Source organism: Plectropomus leopardus, chromosome 3 (genome assembly GCF_026936395.1).
Source record: "Plectropomus leopardus strain MGB_pleo_1.0 chromosome 3, ASM2693639v1, whole genome shotgun sequence".
NCBI lineage: Eukaryota > Metazoa > Chordata > Actinopteri > Perciformes > Serranidae > Plectropomus > Plectropomus leopardus.
The window spans coordinates 8,760,924-8,777,548 of NC_142178.1; the positions used below are offsets into that span (position 1 = coordinate 8,760,924).

At 40.2% G+C, this 16,625-nt stretch overlaps 1 protein-coding gene across 3 annotated transcripts in view; it reads right to left on the reverse strand.

Annotated features, from left to right (window-relative positions):
• Nucleotides 1–6,023: 6,023 nt before the first annotated feature.
• Nucleotides 6,024–16,625, reverse strand: part of atf7ip (activating transcription factor 7 interacting protein) — a 36,014-nt gene continuing 25,412 nt past the window's right edge. For 2 of the 3 annotated variants that reach the window (XM_042485019.2, XM_088075502.1), the window contains exons 4-14: nucleotides 16,076–16,538; nucleotides 14,308–14,486; nucleotides 14,062–14,199; nucleotides 13,825–13,896; nucleotides 13,611–13,720; nucleotides 11,345–11,409; nucleotides 9,289–9,951; nucleotides 8,298–8,399; nucleotides 8,089–8,166; nucleotides 7,781–7,863; nucleotides 6,024–6,946 (exon numbers count right to left, since the gene is read on the reverse strand). In XM_042485019.2, coding sequence (XP_042340953.2) covers nucleotides 6,488–6,946; nucleotides 7,781–7,863; nucleotides 8,089–8,166; nucleotides 8,298–8,399; nucleotides 9,289–9,951; nucleotides 11,345–11,409; nucleotides 13,611–13,720; nucleotides 13,825–13,896; nucleotides 14,062–14,199; nucleotides 14,308–14,486; nucleotides 16,076–16,538 — 2,412 coding nt within the window. In that variant the 3' untranslated portion in view covers nucleotides 6,024–6,487. The remainder of the gene's footprint in view (nucleotides 6,947–7,780; nucleotides 7,864–8,088; nucleotides 8,167–8,297; nucleotides 8,400–9,288; nucleotides 9,952–11,344; nucleotides 11,410–13,610; nucleotides 13,721–13,824; nucleotides 13,897–14,061; nucleotides 14,200–14,307; nucleotides 14,487–16,075; nucleotides 16,539–16,625) is intronic. The other variant, XM_088075503.1, reaches the window with a different exon arrangement.

Here is a 16,625-nt window from a genome sequence, read left to right on the forward strand (position 1 = left end):
GATGTGGAGGTGGGTCCCTCTGTAGGATTGTGAATTAGAGGGATGCTACAGTAAAGAAGAGCTGTTGCAACAATTGTCAAGAAAATTTTCCCTACAAAGAAAGCAATGGCTCCCCCTGTTGTTCCACTGAGTTCAGAGATGAAAATAAAACTGTTAAATGTGAAGAATAATACCTCTGGAAACTATACATTTTTCTCAAGGGCAGTTTCAAAAGCATTGATGTTATAGTGTCATTTGCTGTGAACTGAGAGTGTGTTTACTTAACCTCATATTAGCCCAATAATAATTAAATTACCAGTATTGTCCAGTCCCGCTTCTTGCAATTAAGTTTAAGACTGATTTTCTAATAACCAAAATTGATGGACAATTTGTTTTGACCAAATGTTTATTGTAACATAAAACATGACTTTTTGACCAGTGAAAAAGTTAAATTATCTATGTTAAGTGTTGGAAAAACAACCCTTTTTAGAGTGGAACACATGGAAGACATTGAACATATTATATTGTCATAAATGTATCTACTTGCTTTGACAACATAAGTGGAAAATATCTGGGATTTCTGGCCTGCTTTCTGGATGATTTTGCATTTCTCACTCTGCATGTGAGATTCCACTGCTTGGATTTCTATCATGACAATTTAAAGAAAAGGAATTTATTAAATTACTTGCCCCCCAAAAAAGATTTTAGCAATTATTTTGAGATTTTATAGTGCAACATCAAAAAAAAAAGATTAATAAAATCCAACTTCCCATGTCTGAGTTTGTTTAAGACTTTTGAAAGACTGATTTAAGTCAATTTAATACTTATTAATGCCTTATTCTTAGATTAATAAATTTTGTCCCTAGGATCCACGGGAACCCTGTTCAGTTAAGTATTGTGTGTATTGCAGGGTTGTTGTTTTTTTGTTTGTTTATTTGGTTGTTTTTTGTCTAATTGTTTGATTTAATTTGCCCCTGTCCAATCTTCAGGGCAGTTATAGTTGCCAACATTGCTTATCTATTTAATTGGTGGTATTTATCTTTAAGGTTGGGGTTCCTGTTTCTTTCTGTTTTTTTTGTTTTGTTTTTTTTTTGTTAAATCCGGTCTCAATCATGTGAAGGAATTCAGCCATCATTAATTTAATAATTTCCACCCTCTGTGACATGTCGAGATGTCTTTATTGAAAAGTGTCTTTAAGTATAGTACTATGTAACTTACTTAAAATGTGAACGCAGTAGTTTTATTTGTAAATATGTTTTCATCGTAACATTATCAAATTTATTGAACTAAATCAACTTCTTTAACCACTGACTGAACAACATTGGTTCATGACTTTTGGTGGATATCATAAAGGTTTTATACAGATAAGTACGTCGATGTTGCGTGGCTTCCGTATTTCCTAATTACCGAAATTCAAACAATGGCAGCGCTTGTAAAAGCTAACGTTAGCTAGTAGCTAGGATAGCTAACGCTACTAACTTTTCACAAGCGACGTTAACGTTTGACACAGGCAAAACAGTCTTACCGTGTTGTGAATGGTCTTGAAGGAGGAAACGCTTTTGTGGGACACTCGGTGTTTTTTTTCACGCGACACATGACAAAATGATGAAAATATGCCAAATAGTCCCGGTACATTGTTGACGACTGAGCTGAGAGTGACAGTGACAGTGACGTAGTAGAAAACGTCCGCGAGGCACACCTGGGTGACGTAATAACGTTCTGTGGAGCGAGACATCAAAATGAGTTTAGTTAAAATCATTTATTTATCAATTAGCCTAATAATTTAATGTCCTTTTTGTCTTAACTTTATCATAACTAATTATTATTTCAGCAACTAATTTCATGATTGTTATTTTTATCTCATTATTTCATTTGTGTCTGCCTGTTCAAATAAAACCTACAGGCCTGTGTATTGAACTACTAGCTAAATATACTGTTATTGTTGTATGAGTAGGCTGAAATGTAACAAGAAATTGCATTACAGAGATGCAGAATAATGTTTCAGGCAATGTGAAAACAGCTTTCCCTCCATACATTGTGCACCAGGAGGTAATGACAAGTTGATATTTCAACTGTAAAAAATCCCTACTTGGAATTAGTCACAAAAAATAAATAAGCGCATTTTTTATTTGAAGGTATAAGTATCAAGATCGCTTGTTTATGTTATGTGTTTATGTAAAATAAATAAATAATAACAATAATAATAATAATGATAATAATAACACTATCATTATATTGATGAACTGGCAATATAAGTAATGGCTTAAAAGAATTGGTCAGGCTATACAAATAATCTATTTACTAGAGGTGTTCAGTACATGTACGGAATCTTCAAACTGAACTGACAACAGATTCATGTCAAAGGTTGCACAGTGGTGGAGTTGAAAGACTTTACAGGTGGGGGGGTCACACCTGAGGCCTGCCTTGTTTAGTCAGTTTAGTTAGTTTAACTGGCACTCCAAAATTCACTCCTATTTAAACACTCCTCTAAATATTTAATGTTTAATGTAGCTAAATGTCTGGTAGAGGTAGTCAAGGGCAATAGTGCAGATTTTCCCCACTAATTTTCTATCAAGAGAGCTTAAGAGTTAAAAAAATATGTAGGAGGTGGAGAAGAGACTGACAGACATTCTGAATGAAAAGCAGTATATCGTCTGCATACGGAGATATGTAGTGTCTGTTATTGTGAACAAAAATAGGTTCATGATCAGCTGATTGTCAAACAGGCAAGAGGCTACTGCAAATTTTATGCAGTATCACCATAGCTATTGCGACTGTATACAGTAGTTGAATGAGTGCAGAGAAATAATTTCCAAAATCAGTGCAACGCAATGAAGCCCATAAGAAGACCCACTGGAGAGGGTGAAATATCTTCTCAACATCTAAAGAAAGAACAGTATTTTGACAGAGTGCTTTTTTTCCCCTGACCATGAATTGTCACAGGGCTGCATCCAATAACTTTCTGGTAGCCTGATTATTTTGATATTTATCTAGTCAAATGATTGTTACAAGGTTGTGCATTACCTACCAGGCTTCTGTGTTAGCATGGTATGCCCCTTGGCGTGGCTGACACCATGTCTCCTTGGGTTTTCTCAGGAACTATGAGGTATGCATTTTGTGGGTCTACTGTTCTGCATGTTCACAGTGTGTAATTGGTGTTACATCTGCCTGCACTCCTTGTTTTGCAGGATTGATACTGTCCCCTTTGAGTCTTTGCTTCAGGCACCTTCACTGTTTGTGACTGGAGGCTAGTGTATTTTATGGTGCTAACTTCAAGTGGCTTCCATTGGGCCTGCAGCTAACCCAAATTCTTTTCTTGGTCTCTGTTCTGTTGTTGATAGTGATGAGCTGCAGAGTGACGGCTCTCACCTTCCTTGTGTCTGGGGAGACGTGGCTTCCTTCTATGGTATGTATATAGTCTCCTTTGAATTTGAGTGTAACTCCCAGTTGATAATGTTTCAGTGCACTTTGCAGGCACTTGTATGCCAGGCTGTGCATCATGGTGTTGGCCTTTTCCATGGTCCCCGCCTCCACTCCCCAGGTTAACTACTGTTTTGTCTCTATGTTTCCATACTTCCACGTGTTTGGTCTGTACTAGTGTGCTTCTGCATTCACACTCAACACTTCCATCCATGTCATTATATTGATCGTTTTTTTACTTCTATTGTTCTTTTGTTTTTTTGTTTTTTTTCCGTAAGTAGCTCTGCAGCTTTGTCCATGCTTGCTTCGGTGGAGTGATGAAGCTGTCCATATAGAAAACTGGGAATGTTATATTTTCCCTGTGAGAATATGGGCAGTGTGTAATTTGTTTCTTTTTCTTTACTTTGGTTAAGGTTGGTTTTAGGTTATGATATTCTGTTTCTTTTAAGTTTATTTTATTGCAAGAGTTATTTCTTTCTATTTGTGCTTCTTGTGTTTGATTCCGAACCTGTGTGACCTTTTTAGTCCTAAAGTGGTTAAACGTTTCAAGAATTTACTGATATTGAAAGTCCTTTAGGGTGGTGTTGCCAACAATACTACATTAAAAAACAAGCAAACAAATAAAAAAACAAAGAAATATGCCATAACTTAGAGAGGGGGTTTGGTGTCTGAGGTGAAATGACATTGGATGAAGCCTGTTTGGCCACATGTACCAGAGATCTCATAAATGGTTTAAATGATTCACTTGTATTCTCCTCTGCTTCTGCAGTTGAAGCAACAAATGAGAAACACGCCAGTATGCTTGCCACTGGCGCCCTCTTGTGGTGTGTGCAGCAAATGCAAAGATGAAAACTTTAAAGGGTCCTGTAGAGTTATACTGTCAACACAATTTATGTTTACATAAATTTTTCTAACCCAAATGTATTGCATCCACTTTTGAGGTGCTCATTAACATATTGTATTTCACCTGAGTTGGCTGCATTCCAGCACAAGTCAGAAAACGAAGATGTTAGCAAAACCAGTTGTAGCCAGGTTAGCCATTATTAGCAATACCAGTTGATAGCATAAATTACACTGTATTTTGGACAAACACATGTCAACAGATAGAAGTTGGATAGCGCTGTTTGAGCAACTGACTTAATGAGACATAAATGAGACCAAAATGCTTATAAACGGTTATTTTACTGCAGCTTTCAAGGTTGTTGATGTGTGAAGCAGCCATCTTGGATTTTAAGGTTGTGGTTGGTGAGGTTTCTCCTATTCAAAAGGAGGCTAGGACTTGTTCCTTGAACCCATGGGAGCTATGGGGTATGGCAAATATGCAATGAAACCGGAGCTGCGATGTTGGAGGCTTACAGCGGACAGCACTAGAAGTAAAGGGAAGGAATCCAGAGTTGCTCTTTGGGTGCACTATTTTTTTAGCCCTGATAGGTGCTTTTGGCGCAACAAAACTTTTCGGTACACTCCAATTGGCGGTGGCTGATATACAATGGAGTGTTTGCATAGAGAAAGTATTTGTTTATTGTCTTTTACTACGGACATCTTTGTTCTATGCTAGTGCGCCAGCCATTGAGCCTTTCAGCAGCTGCAGAAAAGGTTTTACTGCGCAAATGTTGTTGATTATAAATTGGAAGCTCAGGCAAGATCCATGTAGACCGAGTCGGTCGAATTGACATCACAGCACTTGTGATTTGTGTTTGATAGAAGTCTTGTAGTAGCCTACTAGCCTACTCCTCCCGTCTCTGTTACATCAATAAATCTGCATGTAGCCGACTATAAGATCTAAAAATCACCAAAAAGTTTTCTCCATCCATGTTTTCCCGAGCAGTTGCAATGGAACACATTTAAATCAGAAGTCGGAAAAACATACACAGAATTATCGACTTTAGACCTGCAATGGAAACGCTGCATGAACTCTCTTGGTTTCTCCTACTTTCCAAGTAGGAAACCCAACTTCATGGGGAATTCTAGTTGAAATTTCTGACTGAGAACTCCAAAATTCAGACTTCCTGGTGCAAATGGAATGCATCTTAAATCCAGCATCGTTTACATCCATGTTGAGCAGCTGCTTGTCTTCTTCTACCCATCTTTGCTGGTGCATTGCAGCATATTTTAGCATTTTACTGCCAACTGTTGATGTTAATGCAATTGGAACACAGTTGGTAGTACTGGGTGTCTTGTCATCCACGAGCATGTGCGAGAGAAACAAACTGGGGACCCACTTGTGGAAAACCGCTCCATAGAACAACTAGAGATCTCAAACTGCACAAAGAACTTCAATTGTAACAGCTAATCTTGGCAGTTCTTTGGTTCATCACTGGCTGCCAGATACTTTGTAGAGCAGCTGTGGGAGCTGCAGCTCAGCCCAATTATGTGAATCACCATGCAAGGGAAATAAAAAGCCTTCTTTCTTCTGCGCACAGCACTGTATATCCATTTGGCTCTGGTAAAACATGGGACTTTTGTCACAGACATCTCTGTATCCTGTTACCAAAGTGCCAACATCTCTGTGGGACACTGTTGTATTCAAAGTGGTAGATTGGGTTGTGTCTGTTAATTGCACTAAAGAGCAATGAACCAAAAAGGTGAAGATTAAATTTGTCACAAAATTAGAAAGCCAAGACTTTAATAAAACATTTTTATTGTGTTTGTCAAAGTCTGGTCTCCAGACAAAACTTACAAAAGTTATCATTCAGTTTCTACCACACATTTATACATTTCTGTGCAATTCAGAGTTTACACTGACAATCTGTCACCTACTCTCGAGTAAAGCAAAAGACATCCGGATCAGAGTAACAGGAGACAACAACATAAATATCTGACTTGGTAGGGGAGGGTGGGGGTGATGTATTTCAATTATATATAACAGCTTGAGTCACAAAAAATACAATACATACATTAACCAGACAAAACCAACCGTTTGCCGCTTCAGTTCTCCAAGTCAGTCAGAAGTCCAGTTGTTATGCAGAGAAATATTTACAGATACTGTAGATGTTCAATGCACGATATTTGAGTTCCTAACACAAAAAGAAGTAAAGGAAGTCAAGGACTTTCAAATGCAAAAAAAATGTTTCCATTCCATAACTGTTCAGCTAGAGCCAGAGCTGATGACATTTGTGCACTGAGGTTCACAGAAGGAGCCAAAGCGCCCGTAGATGTCTTTGGCTCGAACGGCAAAATGATAAGTGGAGCCAGACTGGAACTGGGTCAGTGTACAGGCCATAGGCAGAGGAAGGGCCTTCACCTCCCCAATCTTCTTCCAGTGCTGCTGCGCTGCATTGCTGTTTGAGTTGTCTTGATGGAAGGCATAGAGGTGATAGCTGTCTACAGTTGCGCAGGTCCGATCAGTTTCTGCCACACACCAGGACAGCACTATACCGGTCTGGCTTGGCACCAGCTTCAGCTGAGGTTGCTGAGGAGGTGAGGTCCGTTCAGCCTCGGGAGGTAAGCGCGGAGGTGCGGGTGCCACAGGGAGAGGCGGCAGTGCCATGCTGGAGCCCCGGGTTGGAGTACCACTGGTTACAGCACGGGATTTTATTGGGGAGTCCTAAAAAAAGAGCAAACTGTTGTCATGAGTTGCTCCCCAGGCAACACGGGCTAAATATGATTATGGCCATTTATTCTTAAATGACAGGAAAAGCAAAGCAGTAATCAGTCATGTAGAAAGCTGTTCTAGAAAGATGATGGGGAAACAATTTCATATACTGAGATAAATGAACTCTAAACTTCCAACTTAGAGCTTAGATAACTGGACAACTGGTACCATTATAAGACCCATCCATAGATCCATAGATTTCACATTTCATAACATACACAAATAACACCACCCCAAAACATAACAGATGGACAGTGGTGGATGAAGTACCTGAAAGCCGTATTTGAGTAAAAATAATGAATTTTTAATACATATGTAAAAATGCAGATGTATTAAAAATATAATACATAAACAAAATAAAAAAGTATCAAAAGCAATTTTATGATATTAAATGTACTTAAGTTAAGTTAATTTAAAAGCAGTCAGAATTTTGAGAATTATAATTATAAGTTTATTTCTGCGTATCACACTACCTGAAAAATGAGTGTACACGACTTTTTTTCTGAATGTAAAAAATTTAAATAACACATATCTAGTTTTCTATTTCTTCCCAGTCCTTCATTTGTCCATCCATCCCTTCCTCCCTTCCCTATTTTATAGTGGGCAACTAAAATGCTAAGTAAAAGTGATATATTAACTCAATTAAAGTACGATACTCCCAAAAAATACTCATGTACTGTAACAAAGTATTATTACTTTGTTACATTACATCACTGCAGACAAATGAAATTGATTTACAAAACTGTATTTGTGCAATATATGTAAAATGCAACTATAAATCCTCACCAGTGGGGGGCGGTGGTGGACTGTCAACTGGGGATTGGTGGACGAGTTCACATTGCTTTGTGGGGACGACCTTGCTCCTGCACCTGAGAGCACAGCGCACAAGAAAATTACAGATGTACATTTTAGACGTAAAATGCACAATATAGTCATATTATCACATTAATTATGTTTGGTTTTTTTAAATTTAGAACTACACCATTTTTTTATTATCATGCCATATAGCCATAATGAGGTGTAGAGCAATGGTTTATGTGTGTGCATGCACAAAATCACTTTTTCAGGCCCTCAAAGTAATGTAGAGGTCTTACTGTTGGGAATGCTGGTGACTTGGTTGGGACGCTGGGTCGGTGAGGGAGCTGCTACAGTGGCATTCTTTACTCCTGTCACTGGAGAACATAAAATACAACATAATTAGATGACAGGCTGTTTTTTGTTTTTTTTTTATTACAGGGCATGTTAAGGTTAAAAATCTATTTTATTGTAGGTGGGGAAAAAAGGGGTTGACTTTCAGCTTTACCTTGGACATCATCGTCGTCCTCCGTGAGATCGATGACGGAGCCTTTGGGTCGTGCTGCTGGAGCAGCTGCTTTGGATGGAGTGGATCCTGTAGCTTGGTTGTCTGTGAACATAGAGAGACAAAGATAAATGTTTAGATAACTTTAAGAAAAGAAAAAGCCAGTAACACTGCCCTTTTTTGGGCCAAAATAAGAGGGGCAAGGACATTTTTAATACTTAAAGACAGTGATACTCAACTTGCTTGGCTTGAGGGCCACTTTTGCCACATGACAGAAGACCAGGGGCCAGTCGCAGCAGCTCCATACACATTTCTGGAATTTTTGGGGGGAATTCAGGACGTTTCTCAGATTTTAGGACATTTCTAGGATTTTAGAGCTTTTCTGAGATTTTAGGATGTTTCTCAGATTTCAGGACATTTCTCAGAATTTAGGACATTTCTAGGATTTTAGGACGTTTCTCTGATTTTAGGACATTTCTTGGATTCTAAAACTTTTCTAGAAGTTTAGGACGTTTCTAGGTTTTTCGCATTACAGGATGTTACTAGGATTTCAGGACATTTCTAGGATTTTGGCACATCTCTAGGATGTTAGGACATTTATAGGATTTTAGGATATTTCCAGGATTTTAGGACATATGGGGTGTTTTTTTTTTTTTTTTTTTAGGATTTTAGGACATTTCTAAGATTAGAGGACGTTTCAAGGATTTTAGGACGTTAGGGTCTCAGCTAGGACCTCTGTGGGGGGGGTACAAGGGATCCTCCACTGGCACTTTTCAGTCTCTATTTTGATGTTGTTTTATGCACTGTGGCACCATATATATTCCTAAAAGTACAAAAACAATTCCAAGTGTGAATCACTTTATTTTCATTGTGAATTAGAAAATGGTTGGGGGAGGACCCAGCACCCAGATTTGCCAGATTTGGCCCGCGGACCATAAATTGAGTATCACTGCTCTAAGACAACAAACATGTTAAAATTACAGTACACCCTTGCCTGTCTTTGATGTCAGAGACGTCCCTTGTGGCGGTCCTGGAGCGGTGGAACCCGTTGCTGCCGGCCCGGAGGTTGCGGGTGAAGAAGCTGAAGACATAGCTCCTGCTACAGACACAGACTGAGCCGGTGTCCTGGCCGTCGTCACGGATACCCCTGCGTTGGGTGTAGTTATCCCCCCAGCACCACCTTGGTACACAGCACGGGCAAGAGAGATCTGGGCAGAGGACATCTGTCCAGTGGAGGCCTGGAGCGCTGGGACTGTGGTAACAGCTGGGACAGAGGACGAAGTGGTAGTAGCGGGAGCAGGCTTGAGTATAAATGTGGTGGTGGCAGCAGTGGTTTTGGCCTTGGTGAGAGAGCTGGCTGCAGACAAAGAGGAGACAGGGATGTTGACCAGCGTTCCCGGCTGGCCATTAGCCATTGATATAGGCAGCTGGATGAGCAGCGGCTGGCCCGCAGCCACCATGCCGCTCCCGGGAGCCGTCTTCAGCAGCAGGGTGCCTGTGGGACTCTGAGTGGTGATGCCAGTGGTCAAGGTGTTGCCAGCATTAGAGGTGGAGGTGATCAGCTGGAGAATGGGGGCTTGTGAAACCATGGCAGTGGAGGTGGATGTATGGGCTGGACCTGTGGCAGAAGCTGGTGGGGCAAGCTGGGCTGGATTTGCTGAGGAAAATAGGAAAAATGTCTTGTTTCAGAGTGTGACAGGAAGGATCACTGAGATTTTAAAATGAACTGTAGCTTGTATTTCGTTTGTTTACTCATCATTGTTATTTTTCAGCCTGGACTATATTTTCTCATGTATTGAGTTTAAGTGATATTAAGAAAAACATTTTATTCAAACTGGTCAGTATTGAGCAAGACTGCTGCTGCCTGCAGCCATGAAACAGGCTGCAATGGAATACCGAACTGCCCTGACTCCTCGCTCGATCAGCAAACGATCACGCTTGCTGAATACAAGTTGCTACAGCTGTAACTGAGGGCTAGTCTCTGGAGCTACTCTGACTCTCCTTCTGGTGAAGTAGTCTCATAGCTGCAGGACTGCGGCTGAGGGACCGACGGGTGTGCTAGCTGGCTAATTCTCGTCTGATTTGTTGCCTGATAAAAAGAGCGAGAGTGGGGCAAAGAGGCTCCATGCCACTTATTCCTACTGAAAGCGTTAACTTTTCAAACCATGTCAAAAATAAAGCCTTTCATGTTTCGAAAAGGCAAAGCCATTTCCTATGACATCTGGGCCTTATTGTTTTTTCCAAACATTACTCAAAAGTAAACAGGGACTATTTTCAGCCACAGATTGCATATTCTAAAGAGTATTTAACACAGCTAGACAGCACTGGTCCAATTGACTTAAACTAAACTGCTGTGCCAATGTTGATAGCAATGAGGGAACACATCCCTCCACGTTTGGCTCGACAGGCAATACTTGTTAGTTGGATCATTTCGAATAAACAGTGAGCTGAAAACATCTGAAGTGAGAAACATGCGACTCAGTAACAGAATCTTGGTTTATATTTGAAAAGCGCTGCTTAGTTTTATTGTTTGATTTCCTTTTTTTTCAGCCTCTGATTTTACTGAACAGGAAGCAGAGTGACGCCCACTTCCTGTTTACTAACTCCTCCCATTATGACAATATGGAGCATTAAAATACATTTCTGAAAACACTTTAGGTAGGAAATAGGCAGCATAGTAACGTAACCTTGATTTTTATTTGATCAGCACTGCTTAGTTTTACGGGCCAAGTTTGAGAGAGAGAAAGGCGGGTAAGTCTCGACAAGTTGTAACAGGCAATTGTGGGCAGTACGAAAATGTGGAAGTACAGCTTTTAGTTCAAACAAGAGCACAAGGAGCCGGCGAAACTCCTCCAAGTGAGGTAAATTGCATCATTTGGTGGAGATTTGGTGGAGTTTCTGTGGCTGGTGAGGAGGGATTTTTAGGCACAGGTTAGATGGAGGCAAGTTCACCACAGTTCATCTACACATACTACCCACATTGTTTCAACACAAAGCTGATAGTTTCCCTCGTACACAACATCCAGCATAAAGGAAATCATGCTACTCACCAACTGTGGAGGTTGAAGAAACAGTTGTTGGATTCTGCTTTACCTCCATTGAAGTGCGGACTGGCCTGTTCAAAAAAGATTGCTTAAGCTTAGAGCTGTTTGTGTCCGCAAAAGGAGGAGGACTGGATGTGGTGCTGACATGCCCTTTTATTCCATTTCATACAGTCATATTTAAACAACTTGTGGCAAGATCCCACCTCATTATAGAAATACATGTCTTTATCAGTATGTAAGTATAGTTTTCAAGCCAATTGCACAACATTTTGTGTACGAGTCATCGGGGATTTATATCCCTTTCAATGTGACATTAATTTTTAATGAAAGCTGCAGAGACTCTAATTGCAGTGAGAATAATATTCAGAATGTTTGATCATTTCAGTGATGGATAATGACAATTGTCCCAGTATGCTCCTGTTCCTCTATTACGAGACTGTCAAAATGTCGCAGCATGCCTGTCAGTATATTCCCGAAAAAATTCCGGTCTTCTCTTCACCCGCAGTATTTCATTGATAACATCACGTATCTCTCTCCAGCTGTCACAAGACAGTAGTGGGAATCGACGCTCAATGTACATCCTCATCGCCCTCCTCAAGTTCGAGGGCAGCGCCTCCTTGCCCAATAATCCAACATAGTTGACCTTTGCGACCCACTCACAGTAGATGTCGTATGGGACTAGGTAGCGGAATACGTAAGATGCGTAGCGGTCAGGCCTCGGATTCCCTGAGCTTCTATGGCAGTTGTGGTACAGCACTTTCTCCAATTGGGAAGTGATTGTGCGGAGCTGAATGTCTGCTCTGCATTTTCCCTCATTGTATTCTGCCAGCTTTTTTGCCATGGCAATATGAGGTGACATTTCTCCGTCCTCTTCCTCCCCCATTTCCTCTTCCTCCATGTTCACGACAGACAGTACGGGACTCTCAGCAACAGAGGGCTCCACTCCCTCGGGCACCTCAGGCTGCGGCTCTACTGTCTGCAGACGGAGCACGCTGTTGGGAGGAGAGGTGCAGTTTTAACTACACTCTGCACTACCCGAGGAAACGCTCAGGCTTCACATTGTAGAACGTCACAAGACTCAGGACCTGGACCCACACGGGTCACTTTGCAGGTACAAAACACAGACTGACACGTGTTTGTTTGTTTTTTCCCAACCAGTCTTAAGAAATATTTGGAGGTTAGGAGTTTAAAAGTTGATCCTGACAAACCGAACAAGGGACAAGGGGTCTTGGGTTTCCAAAACAGTCATGATTTGAAGGATGTAGGGATTCTTTATTCTTTCCATTCGTTCTAAATTCAGTCTCTAGTGATTACAGATAGCAACCTGGGACAACGTCAACTATTCATGCTGTGAACGGCTCTGTATGTGATACTGGCTTCAGTCCGGTATTGTCACGTTCATACAAAAGCCAAATTACATTCACACAATATACCACACACAATTTATAAGTGCACAGACTTCTGTATCAAAGATATGCGTTGATAAATCTAAATATTTTGTCACAGGATGGTCAGGCAAACTTGCAATGAGCTTGCAATTATGTGATAAAAACAACTTCTAACAGGGTTCCCCGCACATTTTCATCTTCAAAATTTCCATGACTTTTCAAGGATCCATACTAAAATTTCCATTTTAGAAAAGCATGCACTTCACTGCCTCGGCAGCACTTGTCTTTCTGGTAACCGTAGTTTACTACACACACGCAGGAGAGGCTCGCATCCCATAACAAATGCCGCCACACTACGTCAGAAAGACACATAACCTGTCAAAAACGGGAAGGCTTAGCTGGTAGTAGTCATGGAAAATGAAAACTGTGCAAGTTTTCCACTTTTATCAATCAGCAAATTTATTGTTTTAATTAATTTGCCTTGCTTGACATCGGATGTTTTTCGATGCGACTATTGCTCATCGCAGTGTTGATGCTGACACACGATATGGTGCAGCGCTAAGTCAACACATATTAGAGCAACGTTATGTCAACAGCTAACTTACCGAAAATAAATAGTGTAGTGTTATACTACATGGAAGGTTTTCCTCTGAAGAATAATTTTATTATACAAAATTCAAAGTTAAAAAAAAAATAAAATCAAAATTCCATGAAATTTCCAAAATTTTCAGTTATATTTATAAATTTCTTGATTTTTCCTGGATTTCCATGACCTTGGGAACCCTGTTCCAAAAAACCTTAAGAACCTAATTTCTAAATTGAAGAGTAAAAACTCAGCATGGTTAACAGGGTTTTTAGAAGAAAAAATTGCTCTCAAAACTTACCGTTGACCTTGAGGGATGTTTGCAACAGTTGCAGTCTTGGCAACAACAGCAGTAGCACCAGCAGCAGCAGCAGCGGCGGCAGCGGTGGCGGCAGTAGCAGCAGCAAGAGCCTGCAGAAATCACACCGCACGCTGTCAGAACATTTTCACACACATTCACTTATACTCCAGGTACAGAGACTTTAGCATGTAACAACGGGAAAACCATTTCTTACCTTCTGTTTCCTTTTGTTCTCTGAAGCCTGATTAGCCTCTCCGAACTTTTTCGTTAGCCGGTTTATCTTGGCCTATACAAACAGTAGAGAGAGGCTTCAGATTTGGGCCTTGCCAACCGTGGGTAGTCAATTCTAGCAGCTGCTTTACTACACAGTTGACAAAAAACACATCTTACAGTTATGTAGTATGTGTTATCTTCCTAAAAATATTACATTTCAACGTTACAGTTTACTTACCTGGAGTGTGTTAATGGCGGTTTGGTGTTTGGTGGCACAGTCGATCTTTTCTACTCTGTCCTTCAGCTCTTGGAAATGTTTGTCAAAAATGGTCAGCTCCAAGACCCTCAACCGTTCATCTACCAGCTGTTGCACAATCTGAGAATATAAGGTCGAGCACAAAAAGGCAAAATTAAGTCATCAAATATCCATCAGTGTCAAGACTTCAGAAAAAAAATCTGCGCTGCACAATACTTGCATACAAACCTTTTCAAGTTTATGGTGACTGCCAGCTTTTGCAGTGATTTTAAGTTCAAGTTGTGCCTCCAATTCCTCACGCTCCACTTTGGGCCTCTTCCCCTCCCTTTTTATCGGTTGTCCATCTTTTTCAGAACCCTCAGATAAAGTGCGCTTCAGTCCAGAGGTGGAGCCCCTCTCCTCTTGCACTGCTCAGGAAACAAAGAAAAACGCCAACTAGTACCCAGTCCATGTGTTCTATTCATTGCCCAAAAGCTTTTGTGCTTTCTGACACAACTCTATTTTAGATCAGTCGACAGATCATGCAACAAATTCTCAAAGAAAACACTAAAAACTTTACAATTTATTTTTGTCTCTAACTACACGGCCATGTTTATTCCTGGTATCTCAATACAGGAATATAAACAAGGTCTTTTGGGCTGGTCCTTTATATTATACCCAAAAGTTTACCATCTCAATTTATGAATTGTTCTTGGTAACTGTACAAAAATGACAGTATTTTAAAGGGAGCATTGATGTAATGTAAAATACTTCCTTGTGTGGTAGTAAGAGTTTTGCCAGTACAATATGTTGCCAAATAGTTTTTTTCCCTTTAAACTTAAAGGTCCAGTGTGTAGGGTTTAGTGGCATTTTGTGATAAGGTTGTAGTGCTGTAACTTCTCCTGTGTGCATGTAAGAGAACAAAGGGTGCTGTTGCAAAAACATGAATGGCCCAATCTGGAGCCAGTGTTTGATTTGTCCGTTCTGGGCTACTGTAGAAACAACATGGCAGGCTCTGTAGACGAGCACCTGCTTCCTATGTTAATATATATGGTTACTCTGTGTTAATGAAAACACAATAATTTTTTTTTCCAGGTGATTATAAACAAATGAAAACAAAGTTATGAATATTACACTCCATTGGATCAAGAGATTTTTTTGTATCAAATCTTGGTGGGAATGCCATTTTAATGAATATTACACATATTAAATTGATCAATTTAGTTTAAAAGGAAGTAAAAGTCTCATTCAGCATTACAAGTTCCTTTAACTTGGGACAATCTGGCCTGTATTTGTCATTATTTTGTGTTCGGCTCCTTTAACCATAAAAACGCAAAATCATTAGAGGTTATTTTCTGAAGATCAAGGTACATTTCTGGCTTCAAAGTGCCAGCACAGATGTCCTTTGTATTTTCTTGCTCTGCATAATAATTGCCATTTAATACAACGTGAAAGTGTTCTTAATACCCTCACCATTTGATTTAGCAAACGTACAGACTTGCAAAATAAATTCTGTTGTAGCATCTTAAAGTGAAGCTTGACTTTGTGTGTCAAAATCAATACACAAGTGATGGGGAGTTTGTCGCCGCCTGTGGAAACAGATTCGTCTAGCCTCACAAAATCACTCATGTGACTTTACTCGGGCATCTTGGCTTGGGATTGGAGACTACAAATCTTTGTGTGGGCGTGGAGTTTAAAGATCAAGGGTTTTTGTCAGGCAGGGATGATCTAACAAAAGAGTGTTTGGGCACTAATTAAATGCCATCTTTTTATAATGTAGTACAGCCAACATCTGCAAGCAGAGTCCTGTAATAACCTTGAACCTTAAAATTTCCATAGCCTTCCATTTCAGGGCTACATTAGTTTAACAAGATAGCATAAACTCTGCATGTATAAATAATTGAATGACATATCTAAAAATACTGCTTTTGGTTAATGTCCTTCAGATCTCTATTGATATTAACAATGTTAAGAAATTATCCTGAAGCTGTGCGGCACAACGTCCACTCTCTCATACCTGTATTGGATGGTGGAGTGGATGAAGGCCGTGATGGCTTTTTTGTTTGTCCAACTTCTGTTTTTTCCGTTTTGGGCTCTACTTTCACCGAGTACACCTCCATCTTTTCCTCATTTAGTGATGCTTTCTTCACACCCTCTTTTTTATCCTCCTTTTCTTTTATGTCCTCCTCTTTGATTTCCTTTTCTTGCTTTGTATCCTTAGAGGAAGAAGCTGGTTGAGACGGAGAAGGACAGGGAAAAGAGGAATCAGTGGTAGTGGGAGATTTGGGGGAAGAAGGCTTTTCATCTTTGATTTTGGCTGTTGAGGCCCCGGGGTCCTTGGCCTTTGTAGTGTCACTATCTGTATCCATTGGTTCTGTGCAGTCAGATACTGGAGGTGGTACAGGCGAGCATGGAGCCGAACCTTTAACGGAATCCTTCAACAAATCCTTGGACGGGTCCTCTGTTGTAGTCTGGTCCTCCTGAGGAAGAGCATAATTAACCAGTGATTAGTTAAAAGGTTTTTTGGACTCTCACTCTATCCACACTTCAACATTAACCCTTGTAAT